A 27,476-nucleotide genomic window follows, 5' to 3' on the forward strand; every position below is an offset into this window, starting at 1 on the left:
TTGGTCTTGAGCAGAGGTATCATGTATTATGAAACACGAGACTAGATATGTGGTCTATAAATGTAAGTCAGTTCTATATGGTTCAGATCTCCTGCCAGAATGGGAAAGTGCAACTGGCGCACAATTTTACAGCAGAAACCTACGTGCATATTTATACACGGGTCAAAATGGTGACTTGGGGGTTTAAATGGTAGGAAAGGAAAATTGTATGTAAGTGAAATTTAAAGAGATGGGGTCAAATAATGGGTGTGGTCACAATAAGCAGACAAAAATTCAGAAAGCCATTAGAGAACTTCAAAAGGCATCTCAACCCATTGACAGTCTTTGCTAAGGCTGGAGGGGCAAAGGACTAACAAGTGGCTGGCATAATGAAGGGAAAGAGAACCCTAGGTGCAGGCACAATTCTACAGGAAAGTGCCAGCGTGACCCCCTGTTTAATGGCTGCTGAAGTGGAGATGATGCTGCAAAAGGACCTTGGTCCTCTGCCACTCCACAGTACCATTTAGAATAGGTCACGTTGCAGCATTCCTGCAAGTAGGTGAAGCAAAGTTCAGTCCACAGCTGATCATTACTGTCATTGCGTGTGTCCAATTCTGCATGGTAGCAGCAGGTGTTCTTACAGAAGATAGCATACTTTAATATATGCCTCTCTGCTGATCCGGACCCTGAGGAGACATTTCAGCAGTCATCGCTAGGTAGGTGCAGCAATGCTTGCAAATATTGATAGTATTTGGCAGCTGCAGGCAATCAGGCTACTTTGACAGATGATAATTCCGGCATACCTTGTGTACATAAGGCATGACATTCTGTCAATAAATAGCACATTTGAATTTGAGCTAGTATTAATAGATTGCAAAAGTGCAATTTATCATTGTACATGCCATATTTTACAAATAGTGCACTTACAAACTCCTAACTGCCTAGCCTTTGGCCCTGTTTGCTATAATACTGCGGTAGTCTTCGATTTGCTCAACCACTCCCTCACCTCCATTTTTTGATGTCTTTGTCCCCAGCAAAACCTTTACTTTCACCCATCCCCGTTGTTCCCCCAGTATGATCCCCATCTTCAATCCTTCAAGTCAAGTGGGTGCAGATTTGAGGGTATCTGGCATCTAATAGGCTTAGTCCTCCATCACCAGATCAGGCTGCACCATATGAAGTGCTACTGGGCCTTACTTGCCTCTACCCCCTACTAGCCCCCTACTCCAGGATTATCCTGGAGAGCAAAGGTAACCCATGGCTTCTGTTCTCCACTACCAACCATCTCCTTAAACCCCCTCTGCCCTGCCCCATCTACCCATATCTCCAACAAAAAGTGCAAGGAGCACATGGACTTCTATTGTCACCAAGATTGAGATTATTTGTTTAGCTGCCTCTGCTGCTTCCCTACCGTCCCTTTGCCCACCAAGCCAAACCTACCACACCCCCCACCCAGGCTCCCCTACCCTAGCCCATCTTCTCTCCCATCTCCCCCTTTCCCATTGCCCTCTCCAAGCTCATCATGTCCATGAGATCCACCTGCTGCCCACTTGATCCCACTCTCTCTAATCTGCTAACCATCCAACTTCCCTTCCTGGCTCCCATGCTAGTTGACATTGTGAATGGTTCCCCCTCCTCAGCTACTGTCTCCTCCCTTTTAAAACCATTGTCATTGCCCGTTTTCAAAAAACCCACCCTCGACCCCTCTGTCCTTTGTAACTACCGCCCCACCTCCAACCTCCCTACCTCCAACCTCCCTTTCCTCTCCAAAGTCATTGAAAGTGTTACCGCCTCCCAAATCCACGCCCATCTTTCAACTCCCTATCTGAATCTCTCCAATCAGGTTTCTGTCCCTACCACAGCACTGAAATGGTGCTAACCAAAGCCACAAAGAACATTGTCTGTGACTGGTGCATTATCCATTCTGAATCTCTTTGTCGTCTTTGACATGGTTGATCATACCATCCTCCTCTAACACCTCTCTTCTGTTATCCAGCTCTGTGGGATTATGCTCATTGGGTTCCACTCTTATTGATCAGATTGTAGCCAGAGCATCTCCAGCAATAGATTCTCTTTACACTCACACCATTACCTTTGGAGTCCCCTCTCATAATAAGAACATAAGAAGTAGGAGCAGGAGTAGGCCATACAGCCCCTCGGGCCTGCTCCGCCATTCAATAGGATCATGGCTGATCCGAACCTAGACTCACGTCCACTTCCCTGCCCGCTCCCCGTAACCCCTAATTCCCTTATCAGCTAGGAAACTGTCTATCTCCGTTTTAAATTTATTTAATGTCGCAGCTTCCACAGCTCTCTGAGGTAGCAAATTCCATAGATTTACGACCCTCTGAGTGAAGAAGTTTCTCCTCATCTCAGTTTTGAAAGGGCAGCCCCTTATTCTAAGATTATGCCCCCTAGTTCTAGTCTCACCCATCAGTGGAAACATCCTCACTGCATCCACCCGATCAAGCCCCCTCACAATCTTATATGTTTCGATAAGATCGCCTCTCATTCTTCTGAATTCCAATGAGTAGAGGCCCAACTTACTCAACCTTTCCTCATAAGTCAACCCCCTCATCTCTGGAATCAATCGAGTGAACCTTCTCTGAACTGCCTCGAGAGCAAGTATATCTTTTCTTAAATATGGAAACCAAAACTGTATGCAGTATTCCAGGTGTGGCCTCACCGGTACCCTGTATAACTGAAGCAAGACTTCCCTGCTTTTATACTCCATCCCCCTTGCAATAAAAGCCAAGATTCCATTGGCCTTCCTGATCACCTGGTACCTGCATACTAACCGTCTGGGGGAGAAATTTGGTTGGTAGCGCCAGCGATTAGTGCCTAAAGAGGCCGAGAAGTGGGGCGTTAGCCAATTTTCAGCCGGGCACAGTGAACCCAGCGCCTCTTGCTATATTGAGTGGGTTTTAGCGCCAGCGCTAAATCTTAGCGCCCGCTTGCGGGTGCAGGCAGATCATGACATCATTTCAGTGTGCAACGCCTTTTTGGTGCCCCGGACCGGAAATTCAGTGCTGCGCCCCTTCGTTCCGCCTGGCGCTAATAAGGACAGCTTACTGGAACGTTCCCCAGTCACTCTCGGGCTTAGGGGGGCGCTCTTTAAAGGGGACTGCGCTGGTATAAAATCAGCAGCCATTTTGGGAGCACAACTTCTTTGAGATTTTCACAGAGTTGCAGAGTTGCACTCTGAGAGCCATATCACTAGTGACCCAGCGCTGCCAGAGGACCTTCAGCCTTCAGACCATCACCCTGCTGCTGGTGAGCGTTTACACCCTGTATAATTTCTTGTTACCTATTATTATGGGGGCTGCTTTGGAGGGGAACGTCCTGCTGCTCGACCATCTGGAAAGGGCACAGAGACGGAGGGAGAGAGGGCCAGGAATGGCCAGACGGAGGAGGGCCAACAGACGTCGCCACACCAGACCTTACGCTGCCAGGGTATTCAGGCAGCAGTTCTCTTACCTCAACATGTCGGAGGAGCAGTGTCTTAGGAGGCTGCGATTCAGAAAGGAGGTGGTGACTGAGCTGTGCCACCTGCTTCAGGCAGATCTTCAGCCGCAGATAAGGTGCAGGACCTCTCTGTCGGTGGCTGTCAAGATTACAGTAGCATTGAATTTCTATGCGACCGGCTTCTTTCAGGCAGCAACTGGGGACATTGCCAACATCTCCCAGTTTGCAGTGCATAGCTGCATCCAGCAAGTAACATGCCCTGTTTAAAAGGCGGTGGCAGTACATCTCCTTCACTGCGACACCGGAGAAGCAGCGGGAGCGCGCAGAGGGCTTCGCGGCAATAGCGGACTTCCCCATGGTGCAGGGCACCATTGACTGCACGCACGTGGCTTTGCGGGCGCCTGTTTTGAATCCTGAGGACTTCCGCAACCGCAAGGGGTTCCACTCCTTGAATGTGCAGCTGGTCTGTGATCACCGGCAGCTGATCCTCGCGGTCAATGCTCAGTTCCCAGGCAGCAGCCACGATGCATCCATCCTGCGCCAGACTTCAGTAGCAGACTTTTTCGAGGCCCCGGCTCACCCAGAAGGCTGGCTTCTCGGTGACAAGGGCTATCCTCTGTGCCCATGGCTGATGACCCCGCTCCGTTCGCCCAGCACCCCTGCAGAAGAGCACTACAACGTCAGCCATCAGGCGACGAGGAACATTGTGGAGCACACAATCGGCATGCTGAAGTAGCGGTTCCGCTGTTTGGACCATTCGGGAGGAGCCTTGCAGTACTCACCAGAGAGAGTCTCCCACTTCGTCGTCTGCTGCATGCTCCATAACCTCGCCACCCTGCGCACCCAGCCAATGCCAGCAGACATTGAAGGACCAGCGGAGCAGGAGCAGGAGGAGGAGGAGGACCAAGACGGGAGGGTCCCAGAAACTGGAAGGGCTGTCCGTCAGAGGCTGATAAGGAGTCAGTTCTAGGCCCCTCTCACGGAATGCTTGGTGCCAATCGAAGACCAGGAATGGAACCATTCGGATAACCCAAAGCTTATGAAGGCCAGTATGAATGTAAATAGCAGACATGGCCAATGTCAATAAAATAATTTGTTTATTTTGAAAAATGTGCTTCCTTCCAACATGACAAAGCAATGGCACCAGAAAGCTTAACTAACAAACTAACACATAAGTGACTCGCACATCCGGGAGACTAGCCAAAACATTACTAACATTCAGACCAAGTGCCTCGCACACCCGGGAGACTATCCAAACATTACTAACATTCAGACCAGCATCCACGGCCTTGATTTCTAGAAATAAGACGTCTCAGCAGCACCTTCGACTCTTTCCCCTTTGGTGATCTACTTCTCTTGCGAGAACGGCCCCTTCCCTCCCTGCAGCTCCTCTGTAATGGGACCCCAGTGGCTGCATGAAGGCTGGGGGACGCCTGCTGACTGTCCAAAAGCGCAGATGCCCCTGAGGGACGGCCTGGACGGACTCTGGGCTTGGAGGGCCCGGATGCTGACTGCTCCAACTGGGCATGGGTGGAAGCAGTCTGTCCTGCAGGTGATGGCAGCTGCAGTGGAGACGTGCCAGCGGTGGCATCAGGAATGCTGACATCCTGAGAGCGGACACCTGCTACGTGGTCGACCGACACACTGGCACTCTGACGGGGCAGCACCGCAGCATGTGAACCAATCGGCTGGTCCACAGATTGCTGGCCTGCTGTGGTGCTGCAAGGGCCCCGGGTAATCCTGCCTGATCCATCGAGGGTGGCAGCAGTCAGTGCTTGCGTGGCCTCAATCTGCCTCTGCATGAGGCCAGCGAGTGACTGCGTGGCAGCACTCAGCACTTGCGTGGCAGGTGCCAGTGCTTCGGTGAAGCCCTGGACAGTCCTTTCCAGTGCTTCGGTCAAGCCCTGGACAGTCCTTTCCAGTGATGTACCGAAGCCCTGGGCAGTCCTTTCCAGTGATGTACCGAAGCCCTGGGCAGTCCTTTCCAGTGATGTACCGAAGCCCTGGGCACTCCTTTCCTGTGCTGCCCCGAAGCCCTGGGCACTCCTTTCCTATGCTGCCCCGAAGTCCTGGGCACTCCTTTCCTGTGCTGCCCCGAAGTCTTGCACACTCCTTGCCAGTGTCTCGATGGATTCAGGCATCCTTGTCACTGCAGCCATCAGCTCAGTGTGCCTGTGCCGAGCCTGGGTGCTCATTTCTGCGAGGGAACGCACCTCTTCTGCGCTCTGTGCAGTAGTCATCGTGGCCTGACTCGCCCTCCGGGGAGACGGCTCCCAAGCTTCCCTAACCCTCTTGCGTTGCTGGAGCCCGCTGGTTCCTGCAACTGGTTCCTACTCAGAGCCATCCCCCCCGCTCCCCTCCAGGGAAGCACTATCCCCAGTCTGCAGATGGGCTGGCTCGCCTGAGGATGGTACGAATGGTCCGGCTTCCTCCTGCTCGTCGCCTCCGGAGTCAGTGTCCCTGGCAGCTTGATGGCCCGGCTCCCGAGCTGGTGATGCAGCATCTGAAAGCAGGGAGGTTGAAGAGTGGCTTTAGCAAAAGGACAGGGTGGCAGCAAGGGATGCAAGAGTGCTGCAATGCTCTGACATGGGTCCAGAGTGAAAAAGCATGCTGGTGGGGTGAACAAGTGGAAGGAGACAGTTCAAAAAGGTGATGACCTTACCATCGCTGTGCACAATGGGGTCGGCAGCTCCAGTGGTGACAGGACCACTCACCCGGCCTCCAACAATCTGGTGGACTCTTTCCTCCAGGACGGTCAGTGTCTGCAGCTGAGGAGGGCCTCCTCTGGTACGAATCTGTTCCCTCCGGTTCCTGGCCAGCTTGGCCTGCAGGAGAAAGGACAGGAAGTGATGAAACATGCTGCCCTGAGTTGTCATCTCATGCCCCCCATGGTGGAACAGCCCTTACAGTATGCCCTGAGTTGTCATCTCATGCCCCCACTGGTGGAACAGCCCTTACAGTATGCCCTGAGTTGTCATCTTATGCCCCCCATGGGGGAACAGCCCTTACAGTATGCCCTGAGTTGAGTGTGCGTTCCCAGAAAGGGCCATGGGTGCTGGCTGACAGATGGCCATTGGAGCATCGCGCACCCTCTGGCCATAAAGTCAGGTGCAGATGGAGGGATGAAGAAGATTGCCAAAAAGCCACTCACCCTAACGACCCGAGTGAGATCGTTGAACTTCTTCCTGCATTGCACAGGAGTCCTGGGTGCCACACTGCTGGATTTGACTATTTGCGAAACTTCCCTCCAAGCTCTGCGGTACTCGTTCTGATGAGGCCTTCTGCCATTGTCAGGGTACAGCACTGCTCGCCGGCGCTCCACTGCGCCAACCAAAGCATCCAATGCCCCATCGGTAAAGCGCTCCACTCTCTGCCTCACCCTCTCCATCTGGTCAAAGTTTGTAATGCCACAGAATGCACAGCGCCGATTTTGAGGCCTACAGGGCGATGAGTGTGGTGGCTGATCCTAAATGACCCGCCCCTTTTAAGAGCTGGCCGGCGCCAGCATGTCTCGTGGTCATCGATTATTGACAGCACCTGCGCTGCGCCCGGCCGCCCAGATATTGAGTAGCGTCGCCAGGTTAGTGCCTTAGGAGTCCCGTGCAGCGCCTGATTTTACGCCGCAATCACCTTTAGGGGCGATGCAACCCAATATCGCTCGAGGTGGCGATAAGTTGCGCCTGGCGATAGAATTTGCGCACCGCCAATTCTAGCACCCCAAGTGGGGCTATACCCAATTTCACCCCCTCTGTGTTTCATGCACCAGGACACCCAGATCCCTTTGTACTGTAGCACTTTGCAGTTTCTCTCCATTTAGATAATAACTTGCTCTTTGATTTTTTCTGCCAAAGTGCATAACCTCACACTTTACAACATTATATTCCATCTGCCAAATTTCTGCCCACTCACTTAGCCTGTCTATGTCCTTTTGCAGGTTTTTTATGTCCTCCTCACTGCTTTCCCTCCCATCTTTGTATCGTCGGCAAACTTGGATACGTTGCACTCGGTCCCTTCCTCCAAATCGTTAATATAGATTGTAAAGAGTTGGGGTCCCAGCACTGACCCCTGCGGAACACCACTAGTCACTGATTGCCAACCCGAGAATGAACCATTTATCCCAACTCTCTGTTTTCTGTTAGATAGCCAATCTTCCACCCATGCCAGTATATTACCCCCAATCCCGTGATTTTTTATCTTGTGCAGTAGTCTTTTGATTGGCACCTTGTCAAATGCCTTTTGGAAGTCCAAATACACCACATCCACTGGTTCCCCTTTATCCACCCTGTTTGTTACGTCCTCAAAGAATTCGAGCAAATTTGTCAAACATGACTTCCCCTTCATAAAACCATGCTGACTCTGTCCGATTAAATTATGCTTATCCAAATGTCCTGTTACTGCTTTCTTAATAATGGACTCCAACATTTTACCAACCACAGATGTTAGGCTAACTGGTCTATAGTTTCCAGCCTTTTGTCTACTTCCCTTTTTAAATAAGGGCTTTACATTAGCAGTTTTCCAATCTGCTGGGACCTTTCCTGAATCCAGGGAGTTTTGGAAAATTACCACTAGTGCATCCACAATCCCTACCGCTACTTCTCTCAAGACCCTAGGATGTAAGCCATCAGGTCCAGGGGATTTATCCGCCTTTAGTCCCATTATCTTACCGAGTACCACCTCCTTAGTGATTTTAATCGTGTTTAGCTCCTCCCCCCCTATAGCCCCCTGTTTATCCAGTGTGGGATATTTTTAGTGTCCTCTACTGTAAAGACTGATACAAAATATTTGTTCAGCGTTTTTGCCATCTCCATGTTCCCCACTACTAATTTACCGGTCTCGTCCTCTAAGGGACCAACATTCACTTTAGCCACCCTTTTTCTTTTTATATAACTGTAGAAACTCTTGCTATCTGTTTTTATATTTTTTGCTAGTTTACTTTCATAATCTATCTTCCCTTTCTTAATTAATCTTTTAGTTATTCTTTGCTGGCTTTGAAATGCTTCCCAATCTTCTATCCTCCCACTAGATTTGGCTGCTTTATATGCCCTTGTTTTCAGTCGGATACTATCCTTTATTACTTTACTTAGCCACGGATGGCTGTCTTTTCTTTTACGCCCCTTTTTCCTCAGTGGAATATATTTTTCTTGAAGGTTGTGAAATATCTCCTTGAATGTACACCACTGCTCATGTACCGTCTTACACTTTATTCTATTTTCCCAGTCCACTTTAGTCAACTCTGCTCTCATACCTTCATAGTCTCCTTTATTTAAGCTTAGTACGCTGGTTTGAGATCCAACTCTCTCACCTGCCAACTGAATTTGGAATTCAACCATGTTATGGTCACTCATTCCAAGGGGATCCTTTACTGGGACATTTTTTTTCTCCTCCTTTATCTACATGCTGTCCCTTGGTGACTTTATCCACAGATGTAGGGTCAGCTTTCACCGTCCCTCTCAACCCCTCCACTGCCTCTGTGTTGCCAGACTACTTCTCTGACATCCAGTCTTGGATGAGCTGTGTATCCTGGCACTAACTCCATCCTCTTCCCTGGCCACTGTCTTAGGCTATTTTCAACCTCAACATCCTTTTCAACTCTGAGCTAAACTTTTGATCCCATATCCTCTCCCTCACAAAGACTGCCTACTTTCACCTGCAAAATATTGCTAGCCTTACCCCTGCCTCAGCCCATCTGCCATTGAAACCCTCATCAACATCTTTGTCAACTGTTGTAATGCTCTTCTAATTGGCCTCCTATGCTCCACCCTTGGTAAACTTCAGTTCATCCAAAACTCTACCTTATGACTCCACAAAAATAAAAGGAAAAAGGGTTTTGGGACCCTTTTGTGGAGTGGTCACCAGCGACCCTTTAAGGACCGCTGGTTAGGTCACGCATTGCCTAGTACAAATGGGCGGAGCATGTGTGGCACATGCTCCACCCATTTTAACTTCAAAATTGTAGTTGGGTCCTAAAGTGGTGTAGGACCCGGATTTGCATATCTAAATAGGCAGGCGTGCTGTTCGTCCATTTACAGACCTGCCCGAAAACTGAGAGGATATACTTATCAGGTAAGGCTGAACAGGCTGGGGCTCTAATCTCCACAAAAGAAAAGGCTGAGAGAGGACCTGATAGAGGTCATTAAGATTATGAAAGGGTTTGATAGGGTAGATGTGAAGAAATTGTTTGACCGAGTGTGGCATCATGGAGCCCTAGAAAAACTGAAGTCAGTGGGAATTGGGAGGGGAAATTCTCCACTGGCTGGAGTCATACCTAGCACAAAAGAAGATGGTTGAGGTGGTTGGAGGTCAAATATCACAGCCCCAGAAGAGCATGCCAGGAGCAGCACGAGGCATACCTAAAAATGCGGTGCCAACCTGGGGAAGCTGCAACACAGGACGACTACATGCATGCTAAAAAGCGGAAGCAGTATGCTATAGACAGAGCAAGACAAATCCAATCCCACCAACTACCGCCCCATCAGACTACTCTCAATCTTCAGCAAAGTGATGGAAGTTGTCGTCAACAGTGCTATCAAGCAGCACTTACTCACCAATAACCTGCTCACTGATGCCCAGTTTGGGTGTTTTGGGTTCTGCCAGGACCACTCGGCTCCAGACCTCATTACAGCCTTGTTCCAAGCATGGACAAAAGAGCTGAATTCCAGAGGTGAGGTGAGAGTGACTGCCCTGGACACCAAGGCAGCATTTGACTGAGTGTGGCATCAAGGAGCCCTAGTAAAACCGAAGTCAGTGGGAATCGGGGGGGGGGAAAACTCTCCACTAGCTGGAGTCATACATCGCAGAAAGGAAGATGAAGGTCAATCATCACAGCCCCAGGACATCGCTGCAGGAGTTCCTCAGGGTTGTGTCCTAGGCCCAACCATCTTCAGCTGCTTCATCAATGACCTTCCCTCCATCATTAGGTCAGAAGTGGGGATGTTTGCTGATGACTGCACAGTGTTTAGTGCCATTCGCAACTCCTCAGATAATGAAGCAGTCCATGCCCGCATGCAGCGAGACCTGGACGACATTCAGGCTTGGGCTGATAAGTGGCAGGTAACATTCGCGCCACACAAGTACCAGGCAATGACTATCTCCAACAAGCAAGCATCTAACCATCTCCCCTTGACATTCAACGGCATTACCATCGCCGAATCCCCCACTATCAATATCCTGGGGGTCACCATTGACCAGAAACTTAACTGAACCAGCTACATAAATATTGTGGCAACAAGAGCAGGTCAAAGGCTGGGTATTCTGCGGCGAGTGTCTTACCTCCTGACTCCCCAAAACCTTTCCACCATCTACAAGGCACAAGTCAGGAGTGTGATGGAATACTCTCCACTTGCCTGGATGAGTGCAGCTCCAACAACACCCAAGAAGCTCGACGCCATCCAGGACAAAGCAGCCCGCTTGATTGGCACCCCATCCACCACCTTAAACATTCACTCCCTCTATCACCGGCGTACCATGGCTGCAGTGTGTACCATCTACAAGATGCACTGCAGCAATTCGCCAAGGCGCCTTTGACAGCATCTCCCAAACTCACGACCTCCACCACCTAGAAGGGCAAGGGCAGCAGGCGCATGGGAACACCACCACCTCCAAGTTCCCCTCCAAGTCGCACACCATCCTAACTTGGAAGTATATCGCCGTTCCTTCATTGTCACTGGTTCAAAATCCTGGATCTCCCTCTTTAGCAGCACTATTGGAGTACCTTCACCACACAGACTGCAGCGGTTCAAGAAGGCGGCTCACCACCACCTTCTCAAGGGCATCTAGGGATGGGCAATAAATGCTGGCCTTGCCAACGACGCCCACATCCCATGAACGAATTTTAAAAAAAACTTGTGGGAGTCCAAAACTAGAGGGCATAAATATAAGATAGTCACTAATAAATCCAGTAGGGAATTCAGGAAGAACTTCTTTACCCAAAGAGTGGAACGAATGTGGAACGCTCTACCACAAGGAGTAGTTGAGATGAATAGCATAAATGTATTTAAGGGGAAGCTAGAGAAGCACGTGAGGGAGAAAGGAATAGAAGGATATACTGATAAGGTTAGATGAAGAGGGATGGAAGGAGGCTTGTGTGGAGCATGATGGCAGGTGTCGGGGTCGGTGATTGCGGGGTGGGGGGAAGTAGAAAGATCGCATGGGAGGAGAGATAGTGGGGAGAGATCGGGGCAGTCGTTGATGGGGAAGGGGTCAAGGGGAGATCGTGGAGCTGGGGTGAGGGTTTACAGGGTTAGCTTGTTGGGCCTGGAGGAAACACTCCAGCTTCTCCTGCTGTACAAGCAGTGCTATAAAGGCACTTACCTTATTGATCCAGCCCTTCTTGCCTCCTTTAACCGACTGGGTTTCCAGATGCCAGGGAAACCCGGCCGATACAAGTTAGAAATAGAAACCTTGTTAAAATGAAGGCACGCAGCCTCCTTAAAAAGTTTCAACGACCGACCCCCCTTCTGAGAGCGGATTGGTCACCCGCCACTCGTCCCACCTCTGTTAAAACCGGAAATGGGTGGGTTTGAGGCGGCTTGAGTTCGTTTGAAATTTTTAACATTTTTACTTCCCACTCGACCCAAACCCACCCATTTGTGAGGGTTAAATTTACCCCTATGTAAATACGTAATGTAATATTGCATCAAGCAGACTTTGGATGTCCAAGGGACTATTGGCCGCCTGTTTTGCAGGTGAGAAATGAGCTGGCAGCAATTGAAAATCACCCCCATGGTTTTCTGAACCTCAACCAGATGCTAGACATGCAACACCAATCAGGTCAGGCAACATCCGTGGAGAGAAATTTGAGTTGACGTTTCGGGTCGAACCCTTCTTCAAAACTGGAAAGAAAAGAAAAGCTATTTCCTTTTCTTTCCAGTTTTGAAGAAGGGTTCAACCCGAAACATCAACTCAAATTTCTCTCCACGGATGTTGCCTGACCTGCTGAGTTTTTCCAGTATTTTCTGTTGTTATTTCGGATTTCCAACATCTGCAGTATTTTGCTATCATGCAACACCAATCCTTTATCTTAAATGTATTTTATCTGAAGAGGAACTGTGGCACAGTGGGTTAGACACTGGCCTTTTCCCTGTTAGTCCTGGGTTCAATCTAGCCCAGACATATTGGGCCGAAATTTGCGGTCGGAGGCGTATCTCCAGAGTACTCATTCGACCTGAAAAGAAATACCTGCTGGCTCCCGGGCTTCGGAGACTTCGGGTCCTGGGCCTGCAGGTGTATGCCTGTGTAAAGGCCCACGTGCCCCAGGGATGCAGGCAGTTCTGAAGCATCCCTGGGATCACGTGGGCCAGGTCCTCCTATCAGAAAGGAGGATTCCTCATATGCTTATGTGGTTTCCATTTACAAACAGAATCCCAATAACATATGAGGAATCCCAAAATAATTAGGTAATTTACACAATTCTAATAAAAATAAATGTTCCCATTTTCACATTTAATTTAAATTCCCTTTAATGAACCATTTACAGTAAAAAAAAAAAAAATTTTTTGAAAAATAATTTTCAATTAATCCAGGCCAAAATTTACAGAAACTAATTTTATTTGTTTGGATGATTTTTTTTATTTCAACATTTTTAATTTAACGTTTATATGAACCCTTATGCTGGTGAAAGCAGGGAAATAGCCCAACTCTGTGCCAGTGAATGTAATTTTTCTTTCAGATTGCAAGTTCCAGGTTTTCGCACATGCGCAACGCATGCGGAAGCCCGGAACTTGCGAGGCCTTTTACAAGGCTTGCCGTCATCAGCCCGGCAAAATCCGGCCCAATGTCAGTCTTGTTCAGAGGGGCCACAGGATGGCCAGTGTGGGAAATGGTGAAAATCATTCACATTTGTCATATGTATTTGAGGCTGAGGCACATAGCTAGGAGTGGTTGACCCTCGCACAGGATTTCTGAAGGGTTCCATTCCCCAGTACTAACCTGCCTCACCTTGATGGGCACAAAGATTAGGGGAAAATATCCCTTTCTTTGTGTGTTTTTATCTTCCTATTCCAACTGACTAATACCTACAACCATGAGTACAGGCTGCTGTCCAATACAGTCAACAGCAAGAGGTGCTCGAGATTGCCCAAGCAAGCCTTTCTCCTAACTTTTCTCTCCTGCTGAGGGACGTTGCAACCTCTGCTTGGTATTTTTCTGTTTGACTTTGCCAAGATCAGGAATTGAATGGAATGTAAGTTTGATATCTATCTGTTCCTACTTTGTGATGCTAAGCAATCTGATGTTAATACTCAGTACTAACTTAATTATGTCATTTTATTCAAAATATCTCAACAATCAATAAAATTGACCTCATGCACAGTGTTAAAGTACCATATTTCCTGATACTTGCAATTGCCAGACTGCTGGGGGGAAATCCGATTAAATCATTAACCTTTGATTGGTATTTAATGACTATTTTAAAAACAGAATTTGAATGTAATCTTTGGAGATTGATGAAAAATTGCTCAACATTTCAGTCTGTAAGCTGTGATCGCAATTGTGCAGAATGTTTAACTTAAAAATAATTATATGGTAGATTACAATAATATATTTTGTGTATATACAGTAATGTTTTGGATTTGGGAATTGTTTTAAATAAGTTTAATTATAATAGAAAATATATGATTTAAAAAAATATGTATTAATATCACTTTTATCTCACTCTGAATGAGAAAGCTGCTGTGAAAACTAAGTTTAAAAAATAAGAAAGGAGTAAGAATAGTTACAAGAAAATCTTGGCAACCAGTCTTGCTGTTGTCAGCAAACCTGAGGTAAAACGATTTTCATTGTAAGTATTCACTCCCCGATTGTTTTTTTTTTCTGTCTCATGTATATATACTGCCTATACATATATAAATATATATGTAACAGTATTATTCACAACAGAGTTATTTAAATCTCACTTGTTTATATATTCTGATGACACTATCGCTACAGATTGTGGGATTATAGGATAATCATGCCTTTATTTATATATACACGTGTAACTATGCTGGTTAGTTGTTTCTTTTGGTGGTCTTACTTTTAAAATGCACTAAAGTGATGCACTTTTTGTTTTTAAATATGATCAGTGATGAACTTTTACTCTACTAGGATTGTGTTGTCAGTTTTAAAATGTGGCTTTGTACTGGGGTGGAGTTACATTACAATGGGTGCAAACTTGGAGTGCTGTGAGACAAACTCGCGCAGTTATCTCGCACCACTTGGCTATACTCCAATCAAGTCATACCCAACTTACACTGACGCATTTCACTGATACCACTTTGTGTTGCCCTCAAAACATGAGATACCAAATATTAAAAGAATTGAAGTGTAACTAAATTCTTCCTTGCTAAAGAGGTGGTTTATTTTGTATTTTAGGCGCCTGCTTGCAGAAGCTGCTCTACAGAGACTTGACCTTAAAACAGCGGAACAGGCATTTGTCCGTTGTAAGGATTACCAGGGCATTGAGTTTGTAAAGCGTCTAGGAAATCTTCAGAGTGAATCCATGAAACAGGCGGAAGTTGCAGCTTACTTTGGAAGATTTGAGGAGGCCGAGAGGATGTATCTAAACATGGATAGAAGGTGTTCATAATGCTGCTGAATATTCTTAAGCATGTTTTAGAATAGAAACTGCTCATGGTGCTGTTTAATTTTAATTATCAGATTTTTATTATTTGGAAGTGCTTAGATTTTTACAAATTGCTATTTTTTTAACATTTCTGTGCTGCTTCAGATATGGACTGAATGAAATTTACATTCCAGAGAGATGTGGGGGTGGGGGTTAGTGTGGAGTGGAGAGCAAAGACAAAAGAATGCCCATTTTGCTCCCCTGATTTTCTTTCCCTTCCACTGTAAAAGACACCTCACAATAGGAACTGTTAGATTTTTTTTCCCTCTCGTTATTGTTGAGTTCTTGTTTGGGGATGTTGGCCACAGTAAATGCCACACCATGGTATGGAATTGTGCTAGATCTGTCTGGATTTTTCAGCCCACTGCACATACTGACTGTCTCAAGTATCTATAGCTGCTGCTCCAAGATCAAATTGACCAGTACGGTGGATTCTGTTCAAGTTGTTCAATGATTCTGCCCTTGATGGAGTCTTTCGACCCTGATTGGGCCATATTGAAGTGGCTGCTTGACACTAATCATTCTTGTCTTGCTAGTTAATACCAGAGAAGTTCCCACAGACTCCAGTCAACACTAATGGACAGGTTGGGTGATTGGGCAGATGCATGGCAGATGCAGTATAATGTGGATAAATGCGAGGTTATCTACTTTGGTGGCAAAAACAGGAAGGCAGATTATTATCTGAACGGCAATAGATTGAGAAAAGGGGAAGTGCAATGAGACCTGGGTGTCCTTGTGCACCAGTCGCTGAAGGTAAGCATGCAGGTGCAGCAGGTGGTTAAGAAGGCAAATGGTATGTTGGCCTTCATAGCGAGAGGATTCGAGTACAGGAGCAAGGATGTCTTGCTGCAGTTGTACAGGGCCTTGGTGAGACCGCACCTTGAGTATTGTGTACAGTTTTGGTCGCCTTATCTGAGGAAGGATGTTCTTGCAATGGAGGGAGTGCAGCGAAGATTCACCAGACTGATACCTGGGATGGCAGGAATGACATATGAAGAGAGATTGGGTCGATTGGGCTTGTATTTGCTAGAGTTTAGAAGAATGAGAGGGGATCTCATTGAAACTTATAAAATTGTAACAGGACTAGACAGACTAGATGCAGGAAGGATGTTCCCGATGGCGGGGAGTCCAGAACCAGGGGTCACAGTCTAAGGATAAGGGGTAAGCCATTTAGGACTGAGTGAGGAGGAATTTCTTCACTTAGAGAGTGGTGAACCTGTGGAATTCTCTACCACAGAAGGCAGTTGAGGCCAATTTATTAAATATTTTCAAAAAGGAGTTACTGTAGATATATTTCTTAAGGCTAAAGGGATCAAGGGATATGGGGAGAAAGCAGGGACAGGGTATTGCATTTGGATGATCAGCAATGATCTCATTAAATGGCGGAACAGGCTCGAGGGGCCGAATGGCCTACTCCTGCTCCTATCTTGTATGACTAGTAATGGCATCAAGGGATATGGCAATAAGACCGGTGAATGGAATTGAGGCAGAAGATCAGCCATGATCTCATTGAATGGCGGAGCAGGCTCGAAGGGCCGAACGGCCTACTCCTGCTCCTATTTCTTCTGTTCTTATGTTCTAATCTGCTGATGGAAAAGTAATGGGGCTGGTCATTGCTGTGTGTTGAGTGGTCAAATTCCTGTTGCCGGGCAAGACTTGGGATGCTCCTTTATCTCAAAAGTAATAGTGAGCTTTCTATTTTACCTCTTAAGAAATCATTTGGCGCTATTGCAATGCTTCTCCTTCTCCCTAATTCCAGGACTTGGGGCTCTAAGCTTTAGAAGAGACTTATAAAGCTAATTTTCTTCATTAAAGAAAAGATTATTGTGGAATCTTGATCCAGGTGTTTAAAATGCTGAGTGCTGTTGATCTAAGCATGTTATTTGACCTGATATAAAATCATGAAGGGTTTAGAAAGAGTAAATAAAGAGAAATGGTTTCTAATGGCTGAAGGGTCAATAACCAGAGGGCATAGATTTAAGGTGATTGGCAAACAAAGCAGAGGCGACATGAGGAAAAACTTTTTTACGCAACGAGTGGTTAGGATTTGGAATGCAATGCCTGATAGAGTAGTGGATACAGATTCAAAAGGGAATTGGATAAATACTTGGAGGAGAAAAAAAATTGCAGGGATGTGGGGAAAGAGCGGGGGAGTGGGACTAACTGGTTTGCTCTTTGAAAGAGCCGGCGCAGACTCAGTGAACCGAATGGCCTCCTTCTATGTTGTACTATTCTATAATTCTGTGATTTTTGTATTGAGTACAGAACTAGAGACTTAAAATCATCAGGTGTAATAGAGGTTAGAAGAAACTTTGGGGTAGATTTTAACACCCCTGCCTGGCGGGAACGGTCTAGGCCAGGGGTTAAGATGGTTGGGGGTTGTCGTGCAGCGTTCACCACTGTTCCCGCCTTCCCATCTTTACTTGCGTTTATTCAGGCATCAGAGGACCATCTGCCCCCAACAGATGGGGGCCTACTTACATTGAAAAGTCATTTTAACGTCTGGATTCAGGAAGCTCACATAGGGCCAACCCTAACAGCACAAGCATGGCAGGAGTTATGGAGAGGCCAGAAGAGGCCAAGGCAAGTTTAGAAATATCAATCAGGTCCCGCAATGAGTCCGTAGGCCTCCCCAACCCCAGCCTTGCAGGAGAATATCTTGGATTATTTAAATGTGGCCTGGGCCTCTCATTATGGTCTCCATGAGGAATTCCCGCTTGTCCTGCAACCACGCCTACTCCGAAAGTGTCCCCAGTTAAAATTGACCCCTTTTTTTCCATATTTCCACCAGTCTGTGGGTATAGACTCTCAAGAAAAAGCAGTTGAGGCTGCAATGACAAATTTCACTAAAAAGGAATCATTAAATATCTGGCTGGGAGTAGATTTCCTATTAGAATAAGACTGAAATGATCAAATATTCCATGGGAGCTAATGGTTCCTGTGCTGCTAGGATTGGTGGGAGGAGGGGTGAATGTTGCCCAAAGGTCATCAGGCTAGAGTTTAATGATAGGAATATGAGAATGTCTGAAAGATCTGCACAATTATTTGATTAGTTTTGGGCAGTAACAAGTAATGTTTATGCAGAATGTAAATGGATGGGGTAGAGTTCATGAGGGGATAAACTGTATATGGTCTGTGGAAGATGCAAATTATGTTTTTTGATTTTATGATGGCTTTAAGTTCATCCTCTGTATAGGGTCAGAATTTTAGTTTTCTTTCGATAAAACTACTCTATTCTGCCTGTAGAGATCTGGCTATCGATCTAAGGATCAAGTTGGGAGATTGGTTTCGAGTACTGCAGTTGCTAAAAACTGGTTCTGGTGATGCTGATGATGCTCTGCTTGAGCAGGCTTATAATGCTATTGGGGACTATTTTGCAGATCGTCAAAAGTGGTAAGTAACAGCATAGTTATACAAAATGATTGAAATAGACAATGAACATAGGCTTCTGAAATTCCATGTGCGTTCTCCCAGTCTCTTGTCGCAAATTTGTGGGAGACTGACAAAAACCCTATCCCCTTTCCCAACAAGAATTTGTCCAGTCATTTTTTCTAAACTAAGCATAACTTTCTCTTCCACCACCCCTGTAGAACCATTGCCTGACTCCGCCCCAGCCTCAGCTCATCTGCTGATGAAACCCTCATCCATGCCTTTGTTACCTCTAGACTTGACTACTCCAACACACTCCTGGCTGGTCTCCTATCTTCCACCATCCATAAACTTAAGCTCATCCAAAACACTGCTGCCTGTATCCTAACTCGCACCAATTCCCGTTCACCCATCATCCCTGTGCTCACTGACCTACATTGGCTCCCGATTAAGCAACGCTTCGAATTTAAAATTCTCATCCTTGTTTTCAAATCCCTCCATGACCTCACCCCTCCCTATCTCTGTAACCTCCTCCTGCCCTACAACCCTCCGCGATGTCTGCGCTCCTCTAATTTGCGCAGCTCCGATTTTAATCACTCCACCATTGGCGGCTTTGCCTTCAACTACCGAGGCCCTAAGCTCTGGAATTCCCTCTCTGCTTCTCTACCTCTCTTTCCTCCTTTAAGACGCTCCTTAAAACCTACCTCTTTGACCAAGCTTTTGGCTATCTGCCCTAATATCTCGTTATGTGGCTTGGTGTCAAATTTTGTTTATAATGCTTCTGTGAAGTTCCTTGGGGCGTTTTACTATATAAATACAAGATCTTGTTGTTGTTACAGATACTCTGGGCTGGATTTTCATTCAGAAGTCGGGAAGGAGGCGGGACTACAACTTTCGGGTTGTAGTCCCGCCTCCATCGAGATGCGGCCAATCCACGCAATTTTCACTTGATTGACCTTGTTGAGCCCGCCCAGCGGGCTCAGCAGGCCAATTAAGGGCCACCCGGCAACAGGTGATGTCACAAACTGAAATTTCATCTGTCAAGACGTGTTGACAGATGAAATATCAGTGTTTCACAGCTGTTTGAAGCAGTCAAACACTGACAGTCTTACTTCAAACCTGAGTCCTTCTACGCAGACTCAGTTAGAAATCTCGCCAGCACTGAAAGCTGCAGACTGTCACTTTTGACAGATCGCAGCCATTCTGCTTTCTGTGCCGGCTAAATGATGGATTCCCGAAGCCTAGAGGAAGGAAGGCTGTAAAGGTAAGTACAGGCAATTTAAACTTCTTTACACACACCAAACACACTTACCTTTGCACTCATGCACCCACCACTCACCTGAACACCGACATCTCAGCCCCTCCAAGTCCTTCAACTCGACGGCCCGACTCCTCTAACCTGGCGTGGTTTGGAGTCGTCGGGAATCCCACACGCACCCTTCAAAATAGGGATTAGGCTAAAAACTGCCTATTAACTACCTGTTAACAGGCAGTTAGTTAATTGGCACTAATCCCTTCCCGCCTCAGGTTGGCAGATCCCATTGCGGGGCGGGTACCCGCCTCCTTTGAAACTTACATGGAGGCGGGTTTTGGGCGGGATGGTGTCGGGACCCCCGAATTCGGGATTTTTGCCCCCCGTACGCCTAAAGGCCCGCCTCACGGCACACTGAAAATTGACCTCTCTGTTTTTTAGAATTCTATCACCCTCTTACTTAAAACAAAGGTTGCATAAAATTCTAATTTTTTTTTGACACCTCTAACCTTAAACTGCGTTCCCTAGAAAGAAGAAAGAACTTGTATTATATAGTGCATTTCACATCCTCAGAATGTCCCAGAGAACTTCACAGCCAATTAATTACTTCTCGAGTTGCTGTCCTGTAGACAAATATGGCAGCTAATTTGTGTACACCTAGGTCCCTCATAGAGCAGAGAGCTAATGACTAGATTATCTGTTTTGTTGGCGTTATTCGGACAGATGTGCAAAAAGGCTGCGCCTTCATTGGTCTAACTACCAATCGGCAATCCGTTTATGCAGAGCCAGTTTTTTGTGGGTTAGTTAGTGGGAATATTGATGGGTTGCGTGGCCATCATTCATTACACATATACATATATCTCTCACACACACACACACACACACACACACGTTTCTTCCACTTATGCAACTTTTAGTTTAAAAATATTAAAATAATTTAGAATTTGCACTCTATATAAACAAACTAGCAAATGATTCTTCCTGAAGTAACTTCTCCAATGTTTATTTTGCACACAAAGCGCAAACTATTCTACTATACACTTAACAAGATCTGTTTCAGCGTCTCATTCTTCTTCACTACCAGCACTAGCAACACTCCACCGAACAATCAACCAATACAATCTACACCATAATCGTCTTTCGGATGAGGCGTTAAACCGAGGCCCTGTTTGCTTCCTTAGGTGGACGTAAAAGAGTCCATGGCACTATTTCGAAGAAGAGCAGGGGAGTTATCGTGTGTGTGTGTGTGTGTGTGTGTGTGTGTGTGTGTGTGTCTCTGTCCCTCTCTCCTACCCTTCAAACCATTCCTCCAATGCCATCTTTGCTACTGTTGATGCGGCCGTTGTTGCCATAGTATTCTTTTATGTAGTTATGCTGGTGTTTCATCACATAGTACACAATATGGAATCTTCAGCAGTTTTAAACTTCCTAGGCCTAGAGGCTTTCGAAAAGTTGCTTCTTGATTGATCTAATCCGCAAGGCCTGGAAAGTTTAAACAGCTTAGGCAGACAGTCTTTATTGCACACAAGTGTGAACAAAAGCACAGAAATTGTATCTTTTTGGATCTGCAAACCAGCAGGGCAAAGAGTACTGACAACAAAGAACTGGCTGTAAAGTGGTAAATGGGTAAAGGTGGGGAGCAGTGGTGACAGCAGAAAATTGGCAGGCAGCTAACTAGCAGAAGATGGTTTAGGCAGAGCAGGGTCTGGGGCTCACAGCTGGAGGAGCTTCAGTAGGTGCACAGGCCAGAACCAGGCCTGGTTGGGTAATCAATATAAATGAATAAAACAACTGCAAGGTGCCTTTAATCAAATACAAGAGACTACAGGAGAGTAACACAATCTTCTATATCTATCTATCTATCTATCTATCTATCTGTATATATATAAAGCGGTCGATCTGTCTGTCTGTCCTTCTGTCTGTCCTCGGGTGTGCGTCTGTCCGGCTATGCACTCGAAAGTTATACGGCGTACCTACGCGCGCGTTACCCCCGAAGAAAGCTTACGCTTCCGGGACGCTGGTAAGCGTATTTACTTTTCGCTCGGATGAAAATTATTCGCGCCTTATGCAAAAAACCTTCAAAATTAAACTCATTATCTGCTACTTAGCATTGATTGACTGACGTCAAGGTTCCACCAATCCTGTGCCGTCACGATTGACCAATCCTACAGTACGGTCCCCTGATGGTTGGCCAATCGGTATGTGTGTGTGTGTGGGCGGGACTAATCGTTTTCATCTCGGGATCTGGCAGCCATTGTTTCAGTGCCATGCCTTCAGCTTCCAGCTCAAACTACTTTGAAAGTTAGTACCTGTATCTCTTTTAAAAATAACATAAGATTTACCAAAAACGTTTTATAAGTACTTTCACTTTCATCTTTCAAGGTATTAAGTGTGTGTGTGGGCGGGACTAATCGTTTTCATCTCAGGGATCACAGACAGGGCCCCAAAGCCTGGCACTCGATTTAAACCGCCCGCCCCAAAACAGCCCTGGCAAAGCCGGGCTCCCCCCAGCTAGTGTGTATATATATATTTATATATATAAACGGATACGTCTGTCTGTCCTCCGGTGTGCGTCTGTCCGGCTATGCCACGCCCGAGCTAGGTAATTGTACCACGGCTTCTGCTAAGCTCCCCTCCCCCCCCCCGGTCACGTTACCCGGGGCAACGGCGTCAGCCACGAGGGTCACGGGACATACACAGGGTGCGCGCGCAGCAGGAGCAGCTGAGACGCGGCGTCTCTCTCTGTTCTCGGCTCGGGCGGGGCTTGGAGAGCGGGAAGGGTTACCCCGGCAACCGGGCCCGCCGGCTGTCTCTCACAGCCGCAATCGGCGGTCTTGAAGCCAGCTCGGGAGGGCGGGGCTCGCGACATCGGGGGGCGGGGCTCGCGAGATCGGGGGACGGGAGATCGGGAGATCGCGGGGCGGGAGATCGGGGGGCGGGAGATCGCGGGGCGGGAGATCGGGGGGCGGGACATCGGGAGATCGGGGGGCGGGAGATCGGGGGGCGGGAGATCGGGGGGCGGGAGATCGCGGGGCGGGCCATCGGGGGCGGGAGATCGCGGGGCGGGACATCGGGAGATCGGGGGGCGGGAGATCGGGGGGCGGGAGATCGGGGGGCGGGACATCGGGAGATCGGGGGCGGGACATCGGGGGGCGGGACATCGGGAGATCGGGGGACGGGAGATCGGGGGGCGGGAGATCGGGGGCGGGGCTCGGGGACTCCTCCTCCCCCCCCCCTCCACCCCCCACTTCTTCCCCATTCCCCCCTCCCCCCATTCCCCCCTCCCCCCATTCCCCCCTCCTCCCCTCCCCCCCAGTCGCGCGCTCTCTTCCCCGTCGCTCTCGCTCTTCCCCCCCAGTCGCTCTCTCTCTTCCCCCCCCAGTCACTCTCTCTCTTCCCCCCCAGTCGCTCTCTCTCTTCCCCCCCAGTCGCTCTCTCTCTTCCCCCCCAGTCGCTCTCTCTCTTCCCCCCCCCAGTCGCTCTCTCTCTTCCCCCCCCAGTCGCTCTCTCTCTTCCCCCCAGTCGCTCTCTCTCTTCCCCCCCAGTCGCTCTCTCTCTTCCCCCCCAGTCGCTCTCTCTCTTCCCCCCAGTCGCTCTCTCTCTTCCCCCCCAGTCGCTCTCTCTCTCTCTTCCAACAACAACATGCCCTCAAAAGACCCTCGGCACTTAAGCTAGTATATGTATATAAGTATAAATAAAATGAATGAAACAATTAAAACTAAATATTCAGCAGTACTTAATACCTCTATCCAGACAGGGAGGCTGAAATACTGGCTGTGCTTTCAAATTTATTGTACATCTGTAATTTGCTTTGAACTACAAGTTTATCAGTATTACAATTTTATAGAAAATTATTCTCACCTATTGTGATATTTTGAAAGATATAAAGGGATGATGGGGATGATGGTGATCCTGCTCATAGAGTGTTGTCCAATGTGGGTTAGAAAGGGGGAGCAACACTGTAGTGCTGATTTCTCAAATTGTTAATTCTTTGAGTACTAATTTGATTTAACATATATACTGCAATTCAATCTTATTGTTTTCAAAATTTGTATCCATATAAATGGATATTATTATGGCATATAATTCAACTTTTAGGCAAGAAAATGTATTCAGTTCTGTATGGTCATGTTGATGATTTTATATAACCATTAAATATATATTGTGTGGAATAATTCTGATATCAAAGAAGATAATTCAGAATGGATGTGATTTAAAATCCCCTTTGCATTTGCAGGATGAATGCTGTTCAATACTACGTGCAAGGCCGAAATCAGGAACGACTGGCAGAGTGTTATTACATGCTTGAAGATTATGAAGGCTTGGAGAAACTGGCCAACGCCCTACCAGAAAATAACAAACTGCTTCCTGTAAGTAGTGGGCATAACACATTCTCATTGGAATGAAATGTTGATGTTCATCTCAGTGTTCAAGTAGGACAAATAGATCTGCATAGTGAACTCTTTAAAATTGTGACAAATTGAAAAGGAAGTGTTAAGGGAATAAAATGTAACTATGGTAACTAGTGAACCAAATTAACTCATTCCATAGTAGCAAAAACTATCAATTCTCAATATTGGAATAAAGTGACTCATAATTTAAAACTTTTGTTACATTTTGATACAAAGGGAATTTTGTGAAAGTTTGGATTTGGGTGACATTTCAAGTTTTGATGGCTAATGATGATTGCTCCAAATTAGTTGAAAAATGGTTCATACATGTACATTAGATTAATTAATAATTAATGTTTGTTAATTAAATCCATTCTACTGGTTGAATTAGCTGTCATTGACTCCTTTGCGCACAATAGAACTAGTGTTACTAAAATAAAAACAGAAAATGCTGGAAATACTCAGCAGGTCAGGCAGCATCTACGGAGAGAGAAACAGAGTTAGGGGGAGAAATTGAGTTGCGCCCCCTTTGGGGCGCTAACTTCAGTGCCCCAGAAAAATTAGCGCACCTGCGGCCGAAATTGAGTGGTAACGCCCCAAGAAGGAAGCTACTGGAAGCGCCCCACCTCCCTCTTGGGCGCAGCGAGGGAATATCGCGCCACTACGTGCAGGCCTTCCTCCCCTTCTTAAAGGGGAGGGGCCTTGCGCGGCCCGGGACCCAGCTGGGCCACCGGGGATTGGAGTGCCGGCAAAAGAGCCCGGCACTCAAGAGAAGTGCCGGGCTCATGGAGCGCAGCCGGCGCTCCGTGGAGGGGGGCGAGTCAGGAGGCCGGGGATGGCAACGGAGGCAGGTGCTGGCAGGCGGCCAGCAACAAAAATGGCCGGCCGGCACCTCGCCTTTAATTAGAGCCGCCCCGGCCGCAGGTAGACCCCCCTGACCCCGTCGGACATAGCGTCCGGCGGTAAGTCAGGGGGCTCTACCGAAGATCGCAGCCGGGGTGCAAGCGGGGCACTGCGCATGCGATGACGTCATCGCCGGTGGCGCAGCGCTGCGGGGCGCTAACGGTTACTGCTGCCGCTAACCTCCCGCTGAATTTCGCGGGAGGCATTGGCGGCGCCGCGCCCGGGCACTAGTAGCTTTGCACCCCGTTAACACCCTCTTAGGGCGCTAATGGTAGGCACAAAGCAAACAAATTTTTCCCCCTTAATGTGTCAGGTCGATGACTCTTCGTCAGAACTGGAAAAAGTTAGAGATGTAACAGAACTAGTATTACTGTTGACTTTGCTAACTGTACTGATTAATATTGAACCTGGACCAGTGCTAATAAAAAAACTTATACGTAAGGTCTTGACATGCCACCGCTACAGAAGCTTCAATCCCTTGGTACAAGAACTGGTGAACAAGGAAGCATTCTGCCTTTGATATATGTGTAACCTTTTTAGTCTGGAGGACAAATCTGGCAGTAACCAAATTTAAAGTGACCCATTGATCTCATCTATAGATTTAAAAATATATTGGCCCTGAATTTGCGGTCGGAGGCTTGCCGCGGGGAAATGCCTCTGCTCCGCAAATAAAATGCCCGCGTACCTGGTGGTCTGGGAGGTACAGACATTCGCAGTTCTGGGCCTCTCCGGGTACCCGCGAGTAGAGGCCCTCGTATCCCAGGGGTTCAGGTGGTTCGCAGGCTTTTGGGGAATGTACGGAAACCCCAAAAAATACACCTATGCATCAAATAAAATTTTTAAAAATTACATATTTAAAATTAATTAAAATGACATTTAATTAAATATTTAAAACAAAAATTTATCTTTTTGAAAAATAAATGTAAATGTTTTAAAGGGGCTAAGAATAAACTTACCTTACTGTACAGGTTTTTAAATGTATAAATGATTGATAAAACTTTATTTTTATGTTTTTTTAAAACTCTTAAGCCTTACGCCTGCTTTTACCAGACGTAAGAATTTCATGGGCATTCACTGGGCAGAAGTTGCAAGTTCCGGGTTTTCACGCATGCATTTCGCGCGCGAAAACCTGGAACTTGCACAGCCCTTACGGGCGCGTACACACCCGTAGGGGCCGCAAAATGTGGCCCATTATATATAAATTTTATGATTTAAATGTGGTGAAAGTCCTTATTTGTCATAGCTACATTTAAATTACTGTGAATGATAAAGGGTTCCAGTTGATAAAGCTTTGTGAGAGTCACATGGACAGGAGAAGTAGTTGTGCAGTTTTATTCATGACATTCTATGCACAATTTTGAATCTCGTCTCTGAGTCAGAAGGTTGTGGGTTCAAGCCCCACTCTAGAAACTTGAGCACATAATCTAGGCTGACACGCCATTGCAGTACTGAGGGAGTACTGCACTGTCAGAGGTGCCATCTTTCTGATGAGACATTAAACCGTCTGCCCCCTCAGGGGACGTAAGATGTCCCATGGCACTATTTCGAAGAAGAGCAGGGGTGTTCTCCCTGGTGTCCTGGTCAGCATTTATCCCTCAACCAACGTTATTAAAACAGATTATTTGGTCATTATCACATTGCTGTTTGTGGGAGCTTGTTGTGCTCAAAGTGGCTGCTGTGTTTCCTACATTACAACAGTGACTATACTTCAAAAGTGCCTCATTGGCTGTAAAGCGCTTTGGGACGTACTGAGGTCATGAAAGGCACTATATAAATGCAAGTTCTTTCTTTCTTAGTAATGTTAAATAGCAATGATAGCAGATTTGTGTTCTTGACATGGATATGGAGATCTTAAGAGACTAAGGCTAACCTCTGCATAAATGACTGATGATCCCACTGATAAAATCCCTAACTGTAGAGGAGCATCTGAGACGAAAAGCCTGAGCATCTGTTTGCTGTTCCTTGACTGCTACCTCCACCCATAAGGAAAGTGCACCATCCAGTTTTGGCAGTGAAAAAGTGAATACAAAAGGGCAGTGATTGTGTGCAATACAGTAAATGTTACTTCCTAGAGGATGCTGTGTTTCCCAACTTTGGTTTGTACTAAGCTTGATGAGCCCCATAAGAAATGTGTGCAAAAGCGCTTTTGCCCTGATAGCAACATATTTCTTTATTAGCAACCAGGTACAAGGGACTTAGGTGACTGCAATGACTCAATTGATGACCTTCTTCCTTGTCTTTTTACTGGAGGGTAGCCATCTGTCCCACAACAGGCCACCTGCCATATGGTGCACCTTCTGCAACAGGACTTCCAATACTTCAGCATCAAAGGGAGCACTATGGCCCACTTGTGTCCACTGTGCCATTGTGCACAATTAGTCTACTTTTGGCCCCCTTAATGACTATCTGCAATTCTTTAAGAATTGCTGCCTTGTGGGATTTTTTACCCTCCGCCCAAGTAAGTAGTTGAGGCAGAGACCATTGCATCTTTTATAGGGGAAGTGGAAAAACATTTGAA

At 46.9% G+C, this 27,476-nt stretch overlaps 1 protein-coding gene across 1 annotated transcript in view; it reads left to right on the forward strand.

Moving 5' to 3' along the window:
* The window catches only part of LOC147112527 (WD repeat-containing protein 35-like), a 79,668-nt gene that overhangs the window by 22,007 nt on the left and 30,185 nt on the right, over positions 1 to 27,476 (forward strand). Inside the window, exons 3-5 of the mRNA XM_085998191.1 lie at positions 14,794 to 14,997; positions 18,290 to 18,436; positions 23,902 to 24,034. Of these exons, the coding sequence (XP_085854317.1) occupies positions 14,794 to 14,997; positions 18,290 to 18,436; positions 23,902 to 24,034 (484 nt within the window). The remainder of the gene's footprint in view (positions 1 to 14,793; positions 14,998 to 18,289; positions 18,437 to 23,901; positions 24,035 to 27,476) is intronic.

This window comes from Somniosus microcephalus, chromosome 9, assembly GCF_052327205.1.
Source record: "Somniosus microcephalus isolate GS21.2 chromosome 9, FLI_Smic_1.0, whole genome shotgun sequence".
Lineage (NCBI taxonomy): Eukaryota > Metazoa > Chordata > Chondrichthyes > Squaliformes > Somniosidae > Somniosus > Somniosus microcephalus.